General features: G+C 37.4%; 1 protein-coding gene across 4 annotated transcripts in view; it reads right to left on the reverse strand.

The window, feature by feature from the left end:
* LOC131035880 (splicing factor U2af large subunit B) overlaps positions 1–26,025 on the reverse strand; it is a 140,137-nt gene extending 114,112 nt beyond the window's left edge. For 2 of the 4 annotated variants that reach the window (XM_057967634.2, XM_057967633.2), the window contains exon 1: positions 25,709–25,866. In XM_057967634.2, the coding sequence (XP_057823617.2) occupies positions 25,709–25,813 (105 nt within the window). In that variant the 5' untranslated portion in view covers positions 25,814–25,866. Of the gene's footprint in view, positions 1–25,708 lie in introns of all 4 variants that reach the window. The other 2 variants (XM_057967632.2, XM_057967635.2) reach the window with 2 other exon arrangements.
* Between the last annotated feature and the right edge of the window lie 387 nt (positions 26,026–26,412).

Genomic DNA, 26,412 nt, shown 5'->3' on the forward strand with positions numbered 1-26,412 from the left:
ATGCCTGATCCGTGTGATATCAAAGTGCTTTGGATGCCATTTGACTTTTGTCCTCGCGTTTTCTATTCGTGAGACAAGGGTGTTTGTGAGGTCTTTTCACATTGCTGCTCGTGGGTGCTCAAGCTTGAGGGCTTCCCTTTGTACGTGTCACAGTCTTTTGTGAGGGTTTTGTGCCCGCATTTTGGATTTTTCGCAACCTACGACTTGTTTTTTGTTCTACACATGACCTCTATTCAAGGATTTTTGAAATTATTTTCACAAGGCACGTTTGGAGTTTGCTGACCTATGTGTCCGCATTTGTGGGAGCAATGAAGACCATTTTTTACCCTCGTGTTTTTCGCGCCCATGTTTTGGTGCGTTCTTTGGTCTGCATGATAATTTATTTTTGTCCAGTAGCTAGGTTTTCACGATCTCCTACGGCTTTCATGACGACCTCCAGTTGTTTTGCCACACGATGCCTAGTATTGTGTCGCGTGAAGATTTTGGGGGCGAATTTTCTAGGGTTTTTTAATTTTTGTCCCTTTTAAAAAAATTAATGTGTGGGTTTATAATTTTGTTCCTTGAAAATTATTGATAGATTTTATAATTTTTTGTCTTCAAAAAATTTATTATTCAGGGTTTATATTTTTTTTTTCCTTAAAAAAAATTTGTGGGTTTTATAATTTTTATCCTTAAAAATTATTCTGTTTGGTTTATAATTTTCTCCTAAAAAATTATTGTGGGTTTTGTGCGATTTTTTGCCTCAAAAAACATTTTGTAAAAGGGTTTTACCGTTTTTCCTCAAAAAACGAAGTTTTGTATTTTGATCCGTGCCTCGGATTTTGTGTCTTGGGTTTTGATTGATTTTTCACCTCAAAAATCGTGTTCGGTTTTGATCAATTTTTCTCCTAAAAAATCATGTATCATTTGTAATTCGCAATGTTCGCGTGGGATTCTGAGTTTTGTGTAATTTTATCCTCAAAAATCATGGGTACAGGTGTTCCTATCTTAGGGTTTTTACCGTTTTTGCCAAAAAAACAATTCTTTGTGATCTTTAGTTTCTGGGTTTGGCGATTTTTTCCTCAAAAGTCGTGGCGTCTTGCAGTCTGTTTTGGGGCGTCTGCAAACGTTTGTGGCTGTTTTTTTGAAGCAGTGGAGGGTTGTCAGTTTTTTCCTCAAAATCGTGGTTTCAGTTTCATCTTAATCCCGATGTCTTTGGCTACAAGGAGTGATATCTTAGTTACCCAGCACCAAGTTGGACGATTTGTGATGATTTTTTTATATCTAGAAGTTTTGCAGATTCTGTGAGGATCAGTGGCAGGCTCTTGTCGCATAGCATTCTAAGAAGAATGGGACAGTGTTCTCTGTTTTTCTCTTGGTAGTTAGCACAATGACCATTAAGGGAGGGTGTTAGAATAATGTACTGTTTCTTTAATGGTCATCTAATTGTCTTAGTTTAGGAAAGTTTCCTTTTCACATTCTATTAATGATTGTTTCATTTAGAAACATCGTCTTGTACTTTTCTATTTAAGGAGACTTCATCTCCATAGTTTAATACAACATCAAATATTTTAGTAGTTTGCTGGTAATCCAAGGGGGACCTTTCGTAAAATGGAACAATCCTTAAGAAGACCTAACGAATTCGGACTTCAAGGAAGAACAAATGATTTAGCAAAGATTTTTTTTGGAAAGTTTTCTCAATGAAATATGCAGAAAGTCAATAGGAAAGGGTTTAGAGAGGTTCTAATCTAAATCTAAAGAATTCAAAAGACAACAAAGGCTCAGGTGAAATCGACCACACTTTGTTTCGCCAACTTTAGACAACTACGCAAAGGGAGGTGCAATCTTCAAGGGTTGTGTAAAAGATTTTCATACCATCAAAGAACAATGATTATTTCATAATCAAAGTTAAACATACATATTTAAGAGGCTCAGTCCAACCTTGCACTGCAAACAGAAATCATCTATTTGCAAAAGGTATGAGTGAATGATCTTACCATGAAACAAAGTTATCTATCTCATTCATCTAATTGCTTGGAAACAAATCTAACTACTTGAAGAAGAGAAACCATGCAAACTTCAAAATAACACAACTAAACACGAAAATCCAATGTATTACTCTATTATGTTGATAGCTTATAGCAACAATCTCATACAAATTCTCCCTCTCTTCACAAATGAAGGGGTGAACCGCTTTTATAGGCCCCAAGAATGAAAATGGACAGCCAAGATTACATTGAAATCAATGGCTAAGATTCCTTCATGCAAAACCCTAATTAGGGTTTGACCAAAAATATCCAAGGTGGCGCCAAGTAGTGGATATGGCCATAAATGAGAAATCATGCCGCATTATACACTAAATAACATATCACTTCTAAATAAGGTGTCCATCATGCATTAAGTAGCCCACAACTCCAAATAAGGTGCCCATCATGCATTTAATAGATTCTCGCCCAAAATAGGGCAACCATTATCTCTCTCTGACAACGAATGCAATGAACTTGGTCATGACGGCCTCGAGATCCCACACAGAGACACTTGGCAGAGTCTCCAATTTATACTCCAAAATAGCAATATCCTTTTCACACTTGGAGAAAAACTTATCCCATCTTGACATTGTCTCTTGGGTCTTGCAAATAAGGAAACATTCTCGAGATGACCATCTAAGAAGGAATCCACAAAAAAAGAATTCATGCAACCTGTCCCTCAAATTATCCACTATCAGCTCCTCATCAAATAGTCTTTTTGCAAACAATGCCTCGACAATATTGAGGATTTCATCTTGAATTTTCTTGACCGCTATCCTCAATAGAACTAACTCCATGTTTGATCTTTCAAAGAATTCCTTCCCAATATTTATCGCACAGTACCATCGAGGGAAGTCATATGCTTCATTTTCTCTGATGACTTCTCCATCTATTAGCGCTTGCCTAGGGATTTCCATTAATGCCTCAACATGTGGAATAGTCAAGTCTTGATAGATGTGCGTGTCCTCCCATGATTGGTCCATACTTTCCAATCTGCCAAGGATAGTCAAGATTCTCTAGTAAAACTGAGCCAATGAATTTGCCTGCTACAATGAGTGAAGATGTTCTCTACCCATTCTTTAGAACATTGGGCGATTTTCCTTAACTCTTCAAGTTCATCTATTGATTCCTTTGGGAAAGAAGAGGGAGGAACAAAAGTTTGATCTTCCTATCTGAACAGACGCATTAAGCGTCGCACATAATCACATAAAGCTTTGTTCTCATTCTTCAACTTCTTATTTTTCTCTTCAACTTCTTATTTTTCTCTTTCACTTTCTTCATCCACTCCTTTAGTGCCAAAGAGGAATCATCAAAATCCTCTATCACTAGTGCCCTGGTAGCACATCCCAAATCAATTGTTGTAACATCATACTCATCTGGAGTAATCTCGTTTCTGTCCTTGTCAACCCTAGGCACTGCCACATGAAAAGTCCTGGATCCCGACTCATTTCTAGTGACTTTATAGGATTTCTTTGCCGCCTTCTTTTCCATTGGTTTGTTTATTTGACTTAGAAATTCTTCAATTTCAAGTGTAGGATCCATTTCTTCCTCTAGCTCTTTCCTCATTCTTTCTTTCAGCCAATCTAGAGAGGCTGCCTGCTGATCATGTGTCTCTACCTGCTCTTGTTCCTGCATCACTTCCTCAAGGTGCCCTAAGTCTCCCATTGTTGTTTCTCTGAAACAATCTAGGATATGTTGTTTTATATTCAAAGAAAGTTCTTGTTCCTCATTTCTTTGTTGTACAAGCCTTTGGAAAGCATTGACACTGAGTATATCATGTGCCTACGAAATGTCTTGGCCTTCTTCCTACGGCTGATTTCCTGCTACTTCTCCCATGAAGATATCAACTTCATGCACACCTGAGGAGTTGTCAAGTGACTACGCTTCTTCTAACCTTTGCCTCTTTTGTTGTGGTTCCTCTCTTTGAACCTCTTGCCTTTTCCTTGTCTACAAATCCTTAGGAACGCTTTTCTCCTTTTCACATTTGGTCCTTTCCAATGGAATTGCTTCTTCTCTAGGCTAAGCTCTAATGACCCCTCAGAGGCCTCATCTTGGGATTTCAAGTCTCCCATCAAATTGTATGTCAGGCGGGCGTTCTTTGCCTCCAGTTTATTGATGTGATGTTCAACCCAGTGCCTTGTGAATTTTGTAAATGGTCGGCTTAGGATATCCAGATCAACAATTTCTAGTTCAGACCGGTTAGGTGCTTGGATTGGCTTATCTTTTTATTTTTGATAATTAGGGTGAACGACATTCAAATCCTCTTCTACCTGATCTGGCACTTAGATGATTTCACATATCCTAATCATCTCTAGAGATAACCTAGAAAACATTCTTTTCCTGATCTCGTAATCATCCTTGGTATTAGCTCAATAATCTTCAAGCTATAGCTTATGCTTGTGTCTCGTGCCAACCACCATTCTTATCTTATCATACAGATCGAAATCTGATCTTGCAGTGTGAGGTGTAAGGTAGTATAATTGCAATTCCTCCGCTAACTTCTCTATTGCTACCAATGATGAGAACAATTCATCATAATCTCCCATAACAATTGGAAATTCGAGCCCACCTTTCCTCTTCTATTTCAGTTGTCTTGTTACTTCAAGCGGCACTATTTTATCTATTGGGTATCTTGGGGGCCTATAGGGTTAGGAAGAGAATCCCTGGACCCGGATGTAAGTGAACCGCAAAAACTGGATGTACCAAGCCCCATACTTCTTTACCAACTTCCTCGCTTCCTATGACAGCCTTGTGTGAACACCTCCCTATAAGGATCAAAAAATGTGCATAGTGAAGGTGTCGTTTGCTTTCCTGAAATAAGTAGTGTTGAACAAGTGCAACTGTGGATAGCATTTGTGGACTTTCAACTATCTTGAACCGCATCCCATGGGTCCTTTGCCTGATAATTCGTTGAACTTGCCTATTCTAACCAACATGTAGACAATGTATGACTACTGGGACTACTTCAAATTCTTCAATTGTTCGTCCAAGTTGAACTTCATCAATCTTGCCCAATCCACCATCTTTATGGCATCCATCACTTCCTTAATGAAGTAAAACATCCATGGCTCGAAGATGAATGACTATGGGCATCCCATAATCAGGCTGATCATCAGCACAAGATCGTTGTATTCTTGCTTGAACTCCATGCTGATGAGTTGCTTGGGCATTTTGGAATTGTGAGGCTCTGGCATTTGCATCCACTTTCTGTTGATGATTCCAAAACAACCTTCTATTCTGGAGTCATAAAGCATGGCCACCCTTTCCTTAGTCTTGAACATGATGGATTGAAATGCAGGGATTCCAAAAGCCCCATCAGTTTCCTCGACGGTGAGATTTGCCAAGAGTCTACCATCAAGTGCCACAATTGCTCTTCTCTCAGAGTCGTAGTGTTTTGCACATTCAATGATCAGCACCGAGTACTGGATGGCAGGAGGGAAACCGACAGCCACCATAATTCCACTTCTATCTTCTTGGCAACAGTTGATGGAGGATGTCCATCATGACCAAATATCCTTTTTCTGAATTCTTCCAACTTGAATGTTCCTAGATCGGTGTCACTGACTTCCCTCCACTTTGAAATAATCTTTAACTCAGGGAGGAATCCTTTCTGTTCATTTTTTATTTGCGTCTGCCTGGAAGTGTTCACCACCTTGCTTGACTCTACCATTCCTGCAAAATAAAATAATTAACATTAAATTCATGCTAAGGAAATCTTAAAATCCACCAACGGAAGAATTCCATGTGGCATATTCCAGACTTGGAATAAATAAAAACCTCTGAATAAAAGAACTTTTGAATGATGAAAACCCACGCCTTAGCTATTTTCACGTCTTGCTCTTGCTTAAATTCTACAAAATGCATTGTAAAGAATGAACTCTCATGTCTTGTTTAAGTAGGAAATTCACCCACCAAGTTGCCAAGTTGGTACTGAGACAAATTTTGCAACTGCATAGATTTCATTCCAATCACACTTCATGTTTCCATAATGACGGGGAGATGACTTGTTGCTCTGGTGGACCCCACTCGTCATACTTGACTTCAAAAATAGGAATTTCCATTATGTCTTGAGTTGCACCTCCTTAATGAAGAATAATCCATTTTGCATGCTTCAAAACTGCCTTCCACGAGTTTCTTTCTTTCTTGGGCACACATGAGATATCATGAAGGATTTTCCTGCCTTACAAAAATTCTTGAGTTTCTATTTCTGAAGAATCCTTGAGCACATATCAAGCCTATAGGAGGATTTGTCAACACTCATCAAAGTTTTATTTCTTCCCTTCCTAGAGATGGGCACATTTTGAGTTTGGAGAAGGAATTTCTCTATACTTGTTCCATGCCTTGAGAATGCATGGGCGCATTTGGACCCAAAGAAAGATTATTGGATTTTTGGAAAATTCCTCCTCTCCTTGGAATTTGTGCCCAAGGAGATCTTCCTAGCGCATTGGAGTGGCAAAGAAGGATTTTTGGATTTTTGGATTTTTGGAAAATTCCTCCCTACCTAGAGAATTGCACCCACCAACCTATCCTAGGCACATTTTGAAGGCAGGGGATGATTTTTGGAAAAGAGGAAGATTCCTTCTCTTCTTGGGGAATGTGCCCAAGAATAGATTTCTTCATGCCTCATCCTTTCGAGGAGGATTTCCAGACTTAAACAAAATTTGATCACCTGTGTGCTTATCTGCTTTTCCAAATTTAGAACTAGATGCTCAAGATCATTTTGCAATCAATGCTTTGCTAGTTGTCGAGGATAGACTTTCCAAAAATAGACTTACTAAAAATAGTAAGTTCTTCCAAAAACAAAATTAGAGAAAATTAGGACACAATGAAACTTACTAAAAATAGTAAGTCTTCTAAAAATGCTCAAATTTCACTAGTAGCTTCCTTGAAAGATTTCCTTTCCAACACTTAGCTCAATTTTCACAATGCCCTAGATTATTGACTTTTGTTCTAAGTTTGAAGGGTAAAAACCCTAAAATAGACTATACATGCTTCCAGACTTAGCCAAAACTCATCAAAACACTTCCAAACTTAGCCAAAATTCATCAAAACACTTCTAGACTTAGCCAAAATTCATCAAAACACTTGGGGACTTGAAGAGATTGAGGAAATTGCTACCAGACTACTCAAAAACTCACAACCAAAAGACCAAGTGGACAAAAATGTAGGGGGTCCCCATTTGGAATGGGTGATGTGTGATTAGGTCACAACATGACCCAATAATATATGTAATACGACTTGGTGTGTAATGTGATTGGGCCAAGATGCACCATTACTGAAATTGTGAAGTCTTACATTCGTAAGACAATTCCATATCATGATTTTGCTGTCAAATTGGGGGCATGACATTGAGGAATACAAATGCAAGGGAAATGGAAGCGACATTATTGAGCAAGTTGCAAAAGTGTGAGGGGCAACACATGGGAGGCCAAAAGCTTCTAGCAGTGACAAGAAAATGTCTCTTTTGTGCCAAGCACGCCCTTTGCAATGCTTTAGTAGAGTTAGATGTGTTAGATATTACAAGGATTAAAAGTCAATTTGCAACCATGCCTTGATGACTAAGCTACTGTAGCATTGTAAATTCTACACCCTTAATTTGGGTTGTACAATTTCAAGTTTAGGTTAGCACCCGCCTTAATGTGTTGCATTTTGTATTTTCAAAGTTCCTTATAAGCATTTAATTATTAATTTAATTAAATCTAAAGTCCTCTCTCATCATTCCACACATTATAAATTGGGCCCTTAACCCTAAGTGTGCCCCCTTTTATTTCTTCTTCAATTAATTAATTAAATAAATCTTGATAAGGTCTTATTTCGACCTTCAAGGCTCAATTTTGCATATCTAAACACCTAAAATTGTTGCACCAAGCAAGATTTAACTTTGTAATCATGATACCTTGCATCCCTAAAAAATTTGGGAAAAATTTGGTCGGACCATGGTGATTTGCCACGGTCCCAACTTTTTCTTCCTAAATTTCGGGATCATGTTTTGGCGGTATTATAATGTTTAAATCCCGCTTTGTGCAAAATTATATCAATTCTAGGTCGGATTATGATCAAAAATAAAGTTAGAGTTTCATATATATAACGTTTTATTTCCTCATTTGAAGGATACACAATCAAGCAATTGAAGGAACCTCTTATGAAGTGAAAGTGCAGGTTTTATGTGAAGTCTTCAATCAACAAATTCCTCATTCATAAAGTCTTCATCGGCCTTTTCCATCAACCTTTTCCATGGAAGCTTAGGAGATATTGAAGAATAATACTTGGAGATTACCGACTATTGATTGACTTGTACCTCTCCCTTAGGGTTTGGTATGGTTTCATGTTATTTTCATATCTCTATGTGAGTTTCACATCATCTATTTTTAGATTTACATTATTGCTTTAGATTCATATTGCATTTGTGATTTAAAGCATTTAAATTACATACATTTAGGGTTTTTACTCAAAACATAGAGTAGAACTCTAGTTTGCATTTTTTAACTCATTAGGGTCTTACAAACACGTGAGATTCTAGGGCACGCACACTTTTTAATACTACATTGGCTATTTGTGGAGGTGGAAATCACCAAAACAAGGGGTTTGACTAAGGCAAAACCCTATATAGCCACCAATACACCATTTTTCAGATTGCAAGTGCAGGTATAGGATTTTGACGGAGCTACAAACTCTCGAGAAGCTAGAATTCACAAACACAGACCCAGATCCAAAAACAGCCCCCAGTTCTCTAGGACCGGGGCGCCCAAGGCCTTGATCCTACACCCAGGGCCATGGTCCTCTACATACTCTGATGGTTTTTGGCAGTTCCAATCTCAGGAACTCCAATTTGCAGATTTTTTATTTGTCTCGGTACAATACTAAAGACCAAAGTGCCCAATGCCCTAGTCAGACTCAGTCAAGCTCGGATTTCAATGACAGGCGCACATCAGAATTCCATTATCAGATCTGTAGTTTGTGTCTCAATTTCATTTCTATATCTTTTTGTTATTGCAGTTAATATAGTTGCTTTCATACATTTCACTAGCTTAACTTATCATTACTTTACATTAGACTCATTTCCCTTTCATAGCAGCAAAGGAATAGAAACCCTAAAAGCATTCCTTGACTCTCTTTCACAAGAAGTAGTCAAAGAGAATCACTTCCTTACGCTCTTTCGTATTCCAATGTATGGAGGAAAGTGGGGTTAGGTCCTAAACTACACGATCCCGTTTTTCACCATCACAGCTACAAGAATTGAATGACCTAGATACATTCAAAGAATCCAAGGGCTATCCACATTTGGAAAAAGCAATGTTCTTGAGGGGATGCATCTCCGGGGATTTTTTGAGTATTGCCATACCCAGTATGCTTCAAGGAAGCAAGGATGCCTAGAAACATCCATGGATCATCCCCTAACCCTGACCTCTAGCAAGAAACATGCAAGAAATGGTAGGAAATGGCCAAGGATGGCAGGCTATCCCTGCCCAAAAAAAATTTCAAAAAAATAAAAAAAACTCCCCCAAATCTGATAATTTAAATTTTCAAAAAAAAAAAAAAGACTGATGCAAGGCCTTTTGGGCCCCACACCACTTTCATAGCCTTAAAACAGCCCAGTTTATTTCCATTAACCATACTTTCCAACCAAAACAAAACAGCAGTGACAACACTCAGTTGAAGGTTAAAAAATATGAACAGTGAACTTGAAAGATACAAAAAAGGGCAGCAACAAAAGTAGGTGTCTTTGTTTTTAATTTGCGTTTTGCACTCTATTTTTTCTCAAATCAACGAGTAGCAGTGTAAGTAATGAACATAAAACTGTTTGCATGGAACAAATAAGAGTTTTGGATGGGGGTTCATTAAGGTGTGGAAGTAGTGTGGATGAAGTAGGACAGCCACATAACCCATTTGAATGCCTTTTCACCCTCTTAAGGCAAATAATGCACAAGTTCCAACTCAATTGCAAGATGTTCCCTCTGCAACTATTGCATGATCGGTTTTTCAGGAAGTCTATACAATTGATGGGAATCATCATTTATCAAAAGGGAAATCTCAGGCATCCAATTCTATGGGCAGGTCTTTTGCCATGGCTAATCATTATAATATCAGATCTCAACAATTTGTTGGTCCTCGTGAAGTAGTGAAACCTAACCAGGAATGGAAGCCAAAAACAACAGATAAAATTGCAAGCCCTAGTCCTAGGCTAGAATAAAAGAATAAAGATAAATTCACTATTAACACCAATGTTTCTAAAGTCAGCAGATTACATTCTCTAGCATCAAATTGTGTGAAGATTGAAAATGCAACTGCCAAATTACATAAAAAGTTAAAAGAGATGAATGTTCATGATGACCTACATGTTATCATGCCAAATAATCTTCAAGTTCCTGAAATTGAGTGTATAGGTCTTAATTATGGATCAAGGATTGGCAATTACAAATTTTCAAGATCAATTTGGGATTCCAATATCTTCAAAAAGAATCAGTCGAATGAAGAAGAAATTCTAAAAGTATCCTAGTCTGTGATTTCTCGCGGACAAGCAATATTAGGAAGGGTGGACAATAATGTCCCTTTACAAAATATGATTATAATGATAATAATAAATTAAAATATCAAAGAATATATAATAATATAATTATTAAATATCAAACTTAGCTTAGTTTTATCAAAAGTCAAGGGACATATGAAGAATCGTGACTATTAAAGGAAAAAGATATGTAAGAGACACTAAACAATAAGAAGTAATCACCATACGAACAATACATATTTTATTATGTGATTATTACTCCTTTGGAGCATGGAACTGCAGTTCATTTAACCTGAGGACAAAACCCCTCATAACAAGAATTGTGTAATGTCCCCACTTTGAAATAGAATTTAATAATAAATGATAATAATAAAATTAAAACATTAAAATTAAATTAAAATATAAAATAATATAATTAAATATGATTAATTATAAATTAATTAAGTTAATGAAAAGTCAAAAGACATGAAAGGAAAAGTTGTGACTCTCTCAACAATGAGATATAAAAGGGAGAAGAGAACCTCATTTGAGGGGGGTAGTTTGGAAATGAGAAGTGCAGATCTGATTTAAATAATAAATGCAGATCTGATTATGAAAGTTGAAATGGAATTTAATAATAAATGATAATAATAAAATTAAAACATTAAAAATTAAATTAAAATATAAAATAATATAATTAAATATGATTAATTAAAAATTAATTAAGTTAATGAAAAGTCAAAAGACATGAAAGGAAAAGTTGTGACTCCCTCAACAATGAGATATAAAAGGGAGAAGAGAACCTCATTTGAGAGGGGGGGTAATTTGGAAATGAGAAGTGCAGATCTGATTATGAAAGGTTGTGTCCCTTTCAAAGGGTAGAAATAATGAAGAGTTGCACTCTTTCAAAGGGTGCTAATGGTGAAAGGGTATGTCTCTTGCCAAAGGGCATACATGATGAAGAGGTGTGACCTCTCCCTCACATTGAGAGATATAAAGGGAAGGAATCAAAAGCATCTAGTGACATCACCATTGATCAGATCAGATCAGAATTGTTATCAAGTTACAGGCAGTAACATTTGTGTTCTTGGTGGTATGCATGGGGATGTGCTTAATATGTATGCTTAGTCTATGAAGCCTGATAAAGTTGTTATGCAGAATCTAGTAATAATATTGTTATAAACTGCAATATGTATGACAGTCATACTTAATATCGTATATATTCATAATACATTAGAAGTTAGTGTACTTATAACTAAATCATGTTATTACTGTCAGTATTGAAGAAGATGGGGATGAGATGTTCCAAAGAGGGGCAGTCTAAATCCAAGCAATAGGTTAAGTCCCAAGATAGGGTGGGGATCAGCGACCCATAAGCCTTGAGGGTATAGACCCAAGATAGGTAAGGGCTTGGATCTGTAAACTTTGAGGGAACCTATTGTAGTTGGTCTCTAAGCGCTTTGGTAACTTACGTAAACCCTTCTCCCTTAAAACTGAAGTAGTAGCAGGGTCTGATATCTATATTAATAATGATATTAATCATCTAATGAGGAAAATAGATAAGCACTTGTTAATAACTAATTGAAGAATATCAATCAATTTTAATATATTGAAATAGATCAGGTAGGGGACATTACAAATTGAAGGACAGAAACCCACAATTTCTCAAGAAAGATTTCACACGGAAATCATCATTGTGCTAAGTTGACTAATCTTCTAGTAGACATTATCAAAGTTTCAAGTTAATAACATCTGTTGTTTATCAGAAAACCTGATTGCTATCTTTCAATACACATTTAATTGTGCAAATTCAATTAATTATCAGAAATACCAATTGGAAAAATTATAATTTCCAGTGTATATATTATTGTATAGAATTAAAAATTAAACTTGATTGGATATTATGAAATATTCCTTCTCAGATTTTAAAAATTCAAACTGGAGATTACATCGACAAATTCCTAAGTATTGATAGACTCTAGATTTATGGTGGGAGGTTGATCCCAAAGATGCCACAAAGTTTGATTAGGAAGCGTACGAGGAATTGATTGAGGTTCCATGCTTTATGGTGGGAGGTTGATCCCAAAGATGCCACAAAGTTTGATTAGGAAGGGTTGGAGTAATTGATCAAGTTTCCATTGGATGAGTTGATTCAATCCCTCATATTAACAATGACTTCAATTCAAAATTTGATTATGATTTACAAGAAGATGAGACAAAGGCATTGCAGCAAAATATCTAGTTGTCTACATTATGTAATTTCCTAGTTGTAGCCTTTTGGCCTTTTTCTTTTGTTGTGTATGCATATTGATAATGAAAAATCAAATAATTAGACATTGAAATTTTGCTAATTTGTATGTTGGCTCGTGAATTCTCAATTCAGCTCAGCTCTAGTGTTTCATAATATGGTTATACAATGAATACAATGAATGCCTTATCAAATAAACATTTGAAAATTTTCTATATTTCTTAACATCCCCTATTTTTTAGTTATCATATATAATCCCCTTAATAAGGCCTCTCATCTCCTAATATCCAAGAAATGTGTTCCCCCATTTCTTGTCATTGCCATCCCAAAAACTTGGTGGAACATAGGGAGAAAGCAATGCAAGACGAATATGGTTCCCTCATGAACAATCGAGCCTAGGAGTTGTATCCACTGCCAAAATATAAGGTCATTGATTGTAAGTGGATCTATAGGACCAAGTTTACCTCTAAAGTCGAAGTTGTGAAGTACAAAGCTAGATTTGTAAGCCAAGGGGTACTCATAGACTAAAGACATTGACTACAATGAGATGTTTTCTCCAATTGCAAGGTTTTCTATGGCAAAACCAATTCTTGCAGCTGCAGCTAAGTATAAGTGGAAGGTGCATTCGTTGGACATAAAGGGTGTATTCCTTCATGGTAATTTTTGAGAAGAGATCTTTATGCAGCAGCCTCCTAGATATACAAAGTGAGAAACAATTGGTTTATCAATTGAAGAAATCTTTATATGGCTTGGGGCAAGCACCTCATGTGTGAAATAAGAAGATCGATTGGCATCTTAAGAAGTTTGGTTTCAAGAAATTTGTCAAGGAGCTCAAATAGTATGTTATAAAGACCGATCAGAACATTCTCATTATTGTCGTCCATGTGGATGAACTAATTCTGACAAGGAACAATGTAGATTTGATTTCTAAAATGAAGAAATCTGCCTATCAGTTTAGATGACAGATTTGAGGCTGTTTGACTACTTTCTAGCCATGCAGGTTTGGTTCTCTCTCAGTTGACCAAAACGTTGTTGACTAGATTTAAGACAGAGGGATTCAAAGTTGCTAAAACTCCATATGATCTTGATATCAAGTCGATGAAGGATACAACGACAAAAGAGATAGATCCTACAAAATACAGGAGCTTAGTATGAAGTTTGTTATATCTTACCCACACTCACCCTAACATATAATTTGTGTTGAATTAGCTGCCAAGTTTATCAAGAACCACAAAGTAGTCAGATGAATGTTGCAAAGTGTGTCATGAAATATGTGAAGGAGAGTCCAAGTTTGGTCTTGAGCTAAATCCAAAAGGTTGTTGCATTCTCCACGGCTATGCAGATTCGTATTGGGCAAGAGATACTAATAACATGAGATCTACTTTGACCTGTGTCTTCATGTTGGAAGATTCACTAATCTTGTAATCTTCCAAGAAGCAGAACAATGCCTCAGAATCTACAGCTAAGGCAAAGTACATTGGGCTAGCTCATGTGTTGAATGAAACAATGTGGTAGTGAGAGATGCTAGATCACTTGCATGTGTTGCAAAACATGCCAAAGTTTCTTTGTGACAAATAGAGCTCTCTTCAGATTGCCAGAAAATGTGTCTTTTAGGCAAGGGCTAAGCATATTGAGATCAAGTACCACAAACTTTGTGAGTTGTTGGAGCTTCAAAGATTACAATTAGACATGTTGGGGCAGAGCATCAAGTGGCAGATATCTTGACAAGGCATTTGGTGGACAGTAAGTTTGTTGAGATTCAACAAGAGTTTTTGTCTCAAAGAATTTTTCATCAAGGAGGATTGTCATCATGACATTCTCTTCCTTGTCAAATGTGCTAAGTGTGTTGTAAATCCACCAATTTCATATTAAGGGAGAATGTAGACTGTGTTAGCATTCCATGTGTCGATTTATCCACATGCATTACATGAGGTTGTAATATTGTACAATGTTCATATTTAATAGTGTGGATTTATCTCATGTGCATTGTAGCTCATAGGTCACTGTTAAAGTGTCACTATATAATAAGGCTTATCATGCAATGTAAAACAGTAACTTGAATCAAGTTGTATGATCACTGAAGTAAAGGGCACCCAATGTTCCCATTTTAAACCACTTGTCTATTTTTATTTTGCCCTTTCCTTCCTAGTGAGACTTAAACCCTGGCTCTTCCTTCCTAGAGACAAACTCTGGCACTGGCAGGAAATTCTTTCTCGACTCTCAAATAAAATTTGGCATTTTCACGAAAAAGGATGAAGCAACAAATGAATCAACATAGAATTGAAAAATATGTTGAAGTAGGTGACAGGGTATTTTTGAAACTGCAGACACACAAGCAAATGTCTCCCAAGCAACAAAAAAAGGACAAGGTGGCAAACAAATATCATGGTCCTTATAAGATGCTAAAGAAAATTGTGAATGTACCAAACAAACTGCAGCTGCCAAAATCTGCATGAATACACCCAGTCTTTCATGTCTCAGTTTGTAAAGGATCATAGGAGACAAAAATCCAATTCAAACAGAGTTTTCAGAATTCAATGAAAAAAAAAAAAAAAAAATGAAGAAGAATCATTTTGGAACCTGTTGTGACGTATTCACACATCATCCCATTGCAAATGGGTACCCCTGCTTTTTGCTTTCTTGGCTTAGTTTTCTTGGCTTAGTCTTTTAGGTTCCTGGCTATTAATCTTTGCATTGAAGGGTCGCCAAGGGTTCGTTTGGATAGAATGGTCTCTTTGGGCTAAAGTGAGTAAAATGAGTAGCAAGTGAATTTGGATTTCCTTTTTGAAACCCTCCCCTTGGTTAAGCCCGAGACTTGTTTCTAGGGTTGAGTCTTGATTGAGTTTGAGGAAGTCTTTGTATCATGCTAGGAGTCTTGCTTTTTGAGACCTATGCCATTGAGTCAAGTCGAGGATGTGAATGAAGCTGTGAGTCATTTGAGTCAGATTGTTGTCAGGACTTTCCCTTTGGCCTTTCAATCAAGCTAAACTCCTGCTTCAAAGCATCAACTAAGGAGGAATGAACCTAAACCTGACCTTGGACATTAAATTGAGTAAATTTTGATCATAAGCCATGGAGGATTTTGAGCTTTGAAGCAAAATTCGCTCCTAACCCTTCCAAAGGTACAAGAGCGAATTCCTTGGAATCACCTATTTTGCCCTAGCTTGCACTGAGTTCTTTGTTCCTATGGCGTGATTGGAAGAGAGATTGATTTGTGTGTGCCTTGGAAGTAAATTGGAACAAGACAAGATAGTGAGGAAAATGAGAGGATTTTGAGCTTTGAAGTAAAATTCGCTCCTGAACCTTCCAAAGGTACAGGAGCGAATTCCTTGAAATCCTCTTTTATGCCTAAGTTTGGACCACAACCCTTGCTTTCTAGTCATGATTGAGGAGAGGATGACCTACCTAGGCCTTGAGAATGAATTGAAACCTAGCCGAATGCACTTAGCCTTGGAAAGATAAGAATTTGAGCTCAAGAAGCAAAATTCTCTCTTGACCCTTCCAAAGGGATAGGAGCGAATTTCCTTAGATCTCCTAACTTAGATCAAAAAGATTACTCCAAAGTTTTGATTGAGGAGAAAATAACTTATCCATGCCTTTGAAGAAGTATAAACATCAAGTTTGAGCTAGCAAATGGGAGAAGTGATGAAGCATTTCAGCACAAATGCCAAATTCGTTCCTGACCCTTCCAAATGGACAGGAGCGAATTTCCTTAGAAACTTCTCTTGCTCCCCAGTTTGGATCATGAACCTTCTTCCCATGGTTTGAGTGAGAATGCTAAGGCCTTGTGAATAAGTTGCAGCAATATTGGATGAGAAATTTGAGTGAAAATTGCCAATTTCGCTCCTGACCCTTCCAAAGGGTCAGGAGCGAATTCATTATAGGTCTTGTCCTCTTCAAAGGGTCTGGAGTGAATCAAGGTGACACATGCATCTTACAGAAAAAATTTGAAGGAGTCTCTGCTTAAACTCTCTTAAAAGGTTTGAACTTGTTAAAATTCATGAGCAATGATGTGAAAATTGAGTGAAAATATGAATATCGCTCCTGACCCTTTCAAAGGGTCCAAAGCGAAATTCCTCTTGAGGTCATGCACCTTCCAAAGGTACCTAAGCGAAATTGTTAAGATATACTTTTGATCCAACATTTTGAACTAGGCGCCTCCTTAAGGTGATTTGTTAGCATGTCCTAAGGTGAGAACAATGTGAATGAGGGTGAAGTTTGAATGTTTGAATGATATCTAAAACTAATTCCTCAAATTCGCTCCTAACCCTTCCAAAAGGTCTAGAGCGAATTTCCTTAGATCTCCCTTCTTGCTCCTAATTTGCATCAAGCTTAGGCTCCAAAGCATTAATTGAGGTTGATTGAACTTAGAGGCACCCTTAGACATGCATTTGAGTAGGTCATGATCACTAAATGTTAAGAATTTGAGCAATTAAGCCAAATTTGCTCCTAACCCTTCCAAAGGTACAGGAGTGAATTTCCTTAGATCTCCCTTCTTGGTCCTCATTTGCATCATAAACCTTGTCCCTATGGCGTGATTGAGAGAGAATTGATGTGTACAACAAGGTGAAGTGATAAAAATGTGAGGGATTTGAGCATAATTGCCAAATTCGCTCCTGACCCTTCCAAAGGGTCCAGAGCGAATTTCATCTAAGCTCCTGACCCTTTCAAAGGGTCTAGAGCGAAATCCTCTAAAGGACCTAATTCCTCACTAGAGACATTGAATGGTGGTCATGCATGGCAAGAAAAGTATTCAAAAGTTCAAGTCTAAGACAAAATTATGAAAAAAAAGTGTGAATTGAGCCTAAAGGAGCAAATTCACTCCTAACCCTTCCAAAGGGTCCAGAGCGAATTTCTGCATGAAACCTTGTACCTTGGTCAAACCTTTGAACCAATCCATTCCTAAGCATTTTTAAAGGCAAAAGACTTGATCTTGATAAGGTAAGGGTGAGAGATGAAGTTCTATGAAGGAAGAATTGAGCAAAATAGTTGTTTCGCTCCTGACCCTTCCAAAGGGTCCAGAGCGAATTTCATCTAAGCTCCTGACCCTTCCAAAGGGTCTAGAGCGAAATCCTTCAAGGGACCTCCTATCTCACTCAAACAATTGAATGAATCCCATTTCGAGCAGATTTGAGAAGGGTGGAAAAGACAAGTCCAAGGCAAGGTAAGTATGAATAGAGCTTAAAGGAGCAAATTTGCTCCTGACCCTTCGAAAGGATCCAAAGCGAATTTTCCTAAGATCCTCCCTTTTGCTTCAAATATGTACTAATTTCATGCCTTGGAACCTCAACTAGGACGTTATCATGCCTTGGAAACAATTGAAGTAAAGAAAAATGATGAGAAAGTGAAGAATTTGTGCAAAAATGCAAAATTCGCTCCTGACCCTTCCAAAGGGTCCAGAGCGAATTTCATTATAGGTCCTGTTCTTGGAGAGGGTCCAGAGCGAATTTCATTATAGGTCCTATCCTTCCAGAGGGTCTAGAGCGAAGTTGATTTTAGTGCCTTCTTGTTGATGGTTTGAAGTGAGGAATACTATGTTAGAACGAATATATCATGTGTACTTAACACCTTTTTTGTTTTGCAGATTAACAAAATCAAGTTGGAGGAAGATCAAGTCAGGACAAGAACGACTTCTTCAAACCTCATCATCATCAAGGACACCTTAAGTGCGGAGAAGAAGACTAAAGTGTTAAAGACTTCAAGTGTTCAAGCAATAGAGCAAGATATTCTCAAGGACCTCATTCTATCACATAGAGAAATCACAAAATGTCAGAGGAAGGATCTTACAAACATTTCAAGGCGATATGAGCTACCAGAGGAGGAGTGACTTGACCGTGAGAGGATCTCATAGGCAAACACAAGAGAGTCAAGGAAGGGTACATCGTTCATCAAGTACATCAAGGACGATGGAGGATCGACCAAGGTGATCACAGAGCAAGTACCAAACAAGGTGGCATCCCAGTCACTATTCCTCCAGTCAGATGGCTCCACATTAGCATGTCCAGATTCAATGAACCACGCTTGCATATGAAGGCAAAAATTCCGATGTACCTACCCCTGTTTCCTATTGGTTCTCATGCATTGAATGTAATTTTATCATTGGCTAGAGGAGTTTGTTGTAACAAACCCTAATTAGGGTTTTCATCTTGAAATCCTAGCCATTGATTGTAAATCAATCAGAGCCATTGAAATGTAAAGAGCTCTCTATATAAAGCTTTGGCTCTTCATTTGTAAAGGTTAATAGTTAGTTAATAGTGGTTAGAACAGCCAATAGTCAATAAGTTAATAGTCAATAGAATAGAAGTTAGAGTAAAGTAGGAGGAGAAGGCAAGAAATTGTTGTCTTAATTGTAAAAGATTCCATTTTCATTGAAGATATGGTGAAATATGTTGTCCCTTTGCAATGTGCATGGTTTCTTGTTGAATCTTCATATCAGATGGTAGATAATTAGATTGAATGGAGAAAATTGTTGAATGCACTCGTGTGGAATCCGCCTGGTCCATACCACTAGCCTCCTACTGATTGTAAGTGCGCCCTGCGTGGTCAACTAGCATTGAATGAGCTTAACTTCAAATTGTTATGCGTCCATTGTTTATGCATTAACTTGAATGGTGATCAATGTTTGATGGTGATGATTTGATCATCTTCAAAATTCCCTTAGAAGATTGCTCTGAGCTAGTGTCGAATTGTTCAGTTTGATGGTGAGACCTAGCCCAGTAGGACTCCGCCTAGTCGTTCATCTATATTCTTACATTCTAGGTCCTAGAATAGATTCTCTAAACCTTATGCTTTTGATATTTCTTTATTTCCCAGTAAGTAGTTAGGACTTAAGTTCCAGCTAATCAAGCATTCAAGCATTCGAATGTAAGTCCCCTTGTGATTCTAGCATAATCATATCATACCACAAGAGCTTATCCACACGTAGAGACCCTACATACCAGAACCTTGGAGTTGCCTCGATTGATCCTTAGGCGAAATCTTTAGCGTTCGAGGAAACTTTGTTCAAGAGAGGAAGATACTTAAAGTATTTTATTATATGTTCGCATGTGCATGAAAAACGCATCAACAGAACCAAAGGCCGTCATTCAAGCAAAGAAGCAAGCATTTGCAGAGCAAGATGATCACCGAATATCTTATCAAATGGAAAAACTGATCACATAAAGTGTGACTTGAGAAAATAAGGATTCGTACAGAACTACCCACAGCCAAGCATTAAGGACAATGTTTCTTTGAAGGGAAGGGCACATTACACCATTAACCCATTGGATGAATTAAAATATGTGTGATGTCCCCATTTTCAGTCACTTCAATACTGTAGTTGGCTTTGGTTTTCTCAGGGACCATCAACCTTGCCAAAGGGAATGTTTGATGTCAGCAATGAGCTCAACTGGTCTAGACTATAGAGGACTATTATGCCACTTTTCCAAGTGAATTCATGCTTCTTGTGTGTTCTCCAATATTCATGGAGGGAGTCTATTTATAGTCACCCAATCGGCCCCGATTTTCATTCCAATCCATCATCGGTATCATTCCAATGCAGTCAGATTTTTATTCCGATGCTTTTCAACAGTTTCTGCAACTTGGGCGTATTATTGGCTTTGATTTTGTTTTACTAAGGCTGCTTGATTTTATTAAAATAATTTAGAGGGCACCTTAGTATAATAGCTTGTTGGAAAGAGAAGTTTTAAATCATGGTTGCATAATATTGGGACCTTGCATATCAAATATTATCATTATTTTTGCAAAAGGGGCTTTTGGAGTAAAACAGAGCTTTTAATTGAAAAGTGAAATTTAAATTGGCCTTCTAGAAAGTTCGGCAGGAAAAGTTAAAAAGGAGGTTTTGTAAGTTCATTTGCATTATGCAATTTATTCTAGTTCTTCTTGTGAAACCCTTGGGTTCAGTGGGATTGAACTTGGTTCATCTCAGCCTTCTTGAGGATGAAAACCCTCTCAGAGAAGTTTGGCCATGGTGGTGAAAAATCCTCCCTGGTCAATACAATGAGATTCATTCAGAGTCTCAGTTGAGCGAAAAGATTTGCAGGTAAATGTTTTTATGTTAAGCTTATTTTGCAAGGTTATTCCAGAAAGACAGTTTTTGGGCTTGATTGGTTTTCCAGATTTGCTTTGGGCGATTGAGTTTCTTTTTCTAGTCGCCATTCACTATAATGTTAGCACTGGATTGTAAGGAGATCTCGGGCATTCAATATTACCTCTGTTGGCTGCTGGTCAAAAAGGAAGGAAGGAATAAGTAATTGAACGCTCTTTGGAAGAGACATAAGGGTTCGGGATAGTGACATGGCAAGAGACAAAAGACAAGGTGCTAATTTCGAGGAGTCTTCAGATTTAATAATACCCCCAGCTATCAATGTTTAGAATACAAATAGATATGTAGCATATCTTGTAGAAAGTAGATGAACTGGTTTGAATCGAACCTTCCTTGTTAAGCATATGTTTGAGGCATTGAATTTGGCATATACTTGGGCGATTTGATCCCATATTTGCCTAACCACCAACTATTGTTTGTGTCGCATGGCAATATAGAGAGGACATTTGACACTGAAGGACAGATTGAAGGATGTAATCTGACCTTTTGGAAGTTTTGACCAGCATTGCTTGCCATCCCAGTCATTTCCTTGGTGGGCATCAGGAATTGATACTGCATACTGGAGAAAGTACGACTAAACAAGGTTGTAGTTGTTCTTGTTGGTGTGACATTGTCTTCTGCTGGTTCCATCCCCCCTTGCTAAGTGCTTGAGTCTACAAATTACAGTATAGTCAAACTGTCCATAAACAGGGGAACCAGTTGCTGAGGGCGCAGATCTTCTAGAGGTGAACAGAGGTAATCAGCATCATACATGGAGATAATGGACTGCAATACATGTGCAGAAAAATATGATTGCAATCTGTCCTGAAGGTTGCATGAATAAGTAAGTCTTTAATTGCCACCAATACTATTCAAAGTTGGGAAGCTGTGGAGTCATGCTAGCTGCGATTTCCACTATTGGCTATGCATTTGGGTTTAAGACTGGACATGAGGACCTTTCACTATATTTCCAGCATACGGGTATATGTTGACTGAGTGAATACTTCTTGGAGCTGACATCTAGAGGTGAGTTACCAAGCTGGGGGGTATAGCCATTACTCTGTTACTGGATTATTTTGAAGTAACAAATCTGCTAGTGGTTCAGGTCAGAATTATGTGTTTATTTGCTTCAATATTCTGCCATATAGTATACAGTTTGTAACAGCGAATGATAAATTTCAGACCGTCGTGTTAATGATATTTTCAGTCATGACTCATCTTTCCTGAAAGATGTTCATCTGCAGAAGACATATGAATGAATCCTTACTGTATCAGTTATCTTTCCATGTTGATGAATGTGTCATGCCCCCGCCATGACATCTCAATCCACATCAAACAGAATTTGGAGATTGTCTTACTAAAAGTAAGACTTCACAATTTCTCTTAATCGCAACCAGCCCACGACTCTGTAGTAGACCATATAGGATGGGAATTATTATATGTGTCAACCAATGCTTGCTTATAGGGGTCGCCCTCCCTCATTCAATGACCAGCAACTTGCTAAATATAAGGAATATCATTAAAAAGTGGTTTGGTTAACTTATTGGATATTGTTAAGAAACAATTCATTAAGACTAAATAATGCAATTAAAAACCAGTAATTAACTATGGGAAAAGATGACTCTCTTGCAAACAGTGCAACAGTTGGAAAGGTCATGACTGCCCAGCATCAATCAAAGGATATGAGGGGGCATCGAAACAATCACTTAATAGGGGGAAAGGCATTGAATATTCAGCAGATCGATTGAATAATACCGTTTGGTATGAGTTCCCTTGTACGTAATAGAATGAATACTGCATTAGTTAGTATACCTCTGCACACTAATGATTGAATAATATACCACTGTTATGATTATATCACAGTAACCATTAACTGCATCTGATATATGAATTTCTAGAATTTATTTATTATATGTAAAGTATACAAATTCTTTCATAATTTCTGAGTGCTTTCAGCCATGGTAGAAGGAATGTAGGACTGCAAGAGGGGTACGGTGATGGGGCACTCCTCTATGGTATGCCACGGCCAAGGGGGTACAGAGGGTGCTGCCCTTGGGCCTAGGGGAGATGGCTTCTGGGCCCTGTTGTAACCTCTTTCCCCTATCATGGTGCATCAATACAAGGAGACCAATCATAGAGAGAAGGAAAAGGATGGCAAGATGAGGGGATCACGGAAAGTGGACAACTCACTGGGTAGACCACCACATATGGATGGCATCGGCCACATGAGGCCAAGAGGGATGGTATATCCGCTCTTGTGCCTAGGATAGGGAGTCTGAGACACCCCATCGAAGTCACTCTTTCCCATGCTCTCTTATGGTTGAGCCTTCCAAATAGGTTTAGTACTTTATGACTGAATTGATAATTCTGCCATGGATTTACTAATGTCAATTATTATAATCAGCTTATTGAAATTATTGTTGTTGTAAATGATTTTGCAGGGCTTCAATCAGGCAAAGCTACACTCTAAACCCACCTACCTACTTATAAATTGAGAGTTAGAGCAAATTTAAGGCATTCCCAATTAGGGGACGTTACAGAATGTATGTTAAGTTGCCCCATGTCCCCATGCAGCTGCTTATGAACATTTTCTGCTCAAATTTAAGCAGCTAGAGTGTTCCCATGTAAAATTTTAATTAAGGAAAAAGGATTAAATGGAATGTTTCTCTGTTTTAGTGGAGCAGCAACTGCTTAAAAATTAAAAATAAGCTTTGAAAAAAAAGGGGGGCCTAGAAATAAGCAGCGGCTGCTTATTGAAAAAAATGAAATGTGGCTTCGCCATTGTTTTTCCTCTCCTTTTTATTTGTGTACAATTTTGCCTCCAAATTTTATTTGCAACAAATATTACTAATAATTTTATTTACAAAATGATTTAAGAGGATTGCATAAAAAATAAGCAGCAATTTTAGTATCCATGGGACCACTTGCTCCACAAATTGCTCCTCAAAAAATTGAGCAGCTGCTGCTAGCTAAAATAAGCTATGAAGCTCCATGGGGACCTGCCCTTGGTTTTCGATATTGGCATAAGGTCATTGCATTATTAACTCTTTAAAACAACACCATACAGCCTTGTGAACAGAGAATTTTATATTCACATTCTTGCCAACTGTTTGACAAAAATGAATTTTAAAAAGAGTGCACAATTTATCGTGAAATAGTCTGGGTAGGACCTTACATTATGTGATGAATTAATTATTTGTTGTTTTCGAAATTTAACAATTGTAGTGATAGTTGGCCTCTATGAGATTACGGAATCAACATTGCCCAATGATGCTATATGTAGGCAGAAGTCAGCACATGTTAAGCATTATATTGTGAACTATGTTGTCGTTGTAAGACTTTTGGAGGCTGCCACCCACCTCAAAGTGGCTCGATCTAATAATCTGTTCAACTCCTAAATCGCTCATATCGTGTGGATCTCCTCTATCATGTTACTATATGCACATTATTCTACTATTCTGCCATTGCTGTGTTGAGGATCTGTTATGACTGTTATAGCTATTCTGCTTCTACACTAAGAATTCCCAAAAACAATGACACCAATTCTATTTCAATGAAACTGATATGCCAAACAGAAGTTTAACATCCATGATTGTTCAAAATTAAAGAGATCTTAGCGCATGCTTTTAGTAACAAAACCGTCATCCAGTCCAGGAATGTGCGTCACAAAATGTCTTGTGGTTGACTCTAGAATCGACTATTCATAGAGCTGAGTTTAGGATTAGATTAAGTGAAAGTTATATTACCTAACCTTCCTTGTTGCATGAAAGGCCGCCAAGTCAAAAAGCAATTGATGGATGTCCATTTAAAGGAACTACTCGAACAGGATGATCATAAAACCATGAAAAGATGGAAGGTAAAATGTAAAAGCAATGGCAACCTGAAGAAGATTCCTTAAATCATAGATGATTTTGAGTATTGATTCTCAGCATTTAGACCGGAGATTAGACCGCGGACTTCGCTTTAGTAAGGCTGCGGTTCCAGGGAGGGGGGCTTACTAAAAAATAGAGCTGCAACTACTGAGATTTTTTAGGAATATTTCAAAGCTACTGGTCCCATGAATTTTGTAGTGTTATTCAGCTTAAAAATTAAGCTCCTAAATTTAAGGAAGCTGGTAGTCTCATGAATACATAGCTTTGTCTTTTATTCTTTTGCAATGATAAAAACAAGTTAAAAAACTTATTTTCCCTCCAAAATTATTTTTTAACAGCAATCTAATCTTAGATATGTGACAAGTGGCAGATATCATCCCTAAGCTTGTGGGGCAATTTCTAACCTCACCCCAATTTCACGGACTGAAATATGCAATCCTAAAAATTAGGGGCATAATTTTTTTGTTTCATGGGACCTCCTGCTCAATGAAAATAGAAGCTTAAGCCCCCTCATAGAACCGCACCCTAAGCTTCAAAAGTTGTGCATTCACATGGACAGTTTGGATACCAGTTTTCAGAACCCAACTGACAAAAAGAAACGTCATATCTCACACAGGGTAGATGATAGAAAATGCATGTTAAGGATGCAGTTTACCAACACCAGCATCAGTAATGCAAGTTTTTTCCGTTCTTGCGGGATCGAATGTCCACCTTCTTTATGTGGACCACTTGCAAAGCTAATTTTGTCAATCCGAAGAACCCAATTCAAACATCAGCAATTTTACCAGACATGAGGTACTGTCAACAGTAGCCCTCTAACTAGGGTTAACTGTGCTTACAACTAGTAACCTTCATAGAAATAGTTTTTACAATGTCGACTTGCTACAAGTTGCATGTTCGATTCTGGTTCTAGGGCCTCTCCTAAAATAGATAGATTAAAATAAAAATGTCATCTTTTAGACTAAGAGCGAATTATGCAAAGTACTAAAGGTTTCATGAGAAGAGTTTGAAAACCTGGCGGTGCCAATATGCTCCGTCCTCTGAATCACCTTCTTCAGTGTGTTGGCGAACGGATGGAGAATCGTACCCTGCACCGCCATTTCCTTCGTAGCTCGACATTTTTGCAGGTTCTTAAATACAATACAATAGAATAGAATAGAATAGAATAGGAGGCTTTTAACGTCACCCAAGCCAACCACAGGTTAATAAATAGCCTATTTAGGTATTTTAATTTTCTTTTATTGCTTTCTTTTAAAGAAACGAGTAAATAAAAAATTACAAAAGAAAATGGAAGTTAAAAAACTGCCAAAAAGAATTGTCACCAAAGCACTAAAGACTGTCAAAAAAAACATCGCAAGTCTAAACTAAGATTACAAGTAGTCAAAGACTTTCAAAGAGCTGTTCAAGACTATAATTTATTTACTATTAATTTATTCATGAGCAAAAATTTCTTCACGTGGTTGATGATGTAAGGAAGCTCTCACCAATCGAGTTAGGTTCGGATTTTATAAACATATTATTATGTTGAAAGTCTTAATTTTTTATGGATTGTGGAAAAATTATGTCTACTAAAAAAATTATATTGCGTATTTAATTCAAGTGTCATTGTAAACTTAATATTATAAAATAAAAATTTTATCTAACTTAACTATTTAAGTATACAAAAGACACATATTTTTTCATTATTCTTTTGATCTCTTTCATATACATGTCTCACT

This window comes from Cryptomeria japonica, chromosome 8 (assembly GCF_030272615.1).
Source record: "Cryptomeria japonica chromosome 8, Sugi_1.0, whole genome shotgun sequence".
NCBI lineage: Eukaryota > Viridiplantae > Streptophyta > Pinopsida > Cupressales > Cupressaceae > Cryptomeria > Cryptomeria japonica.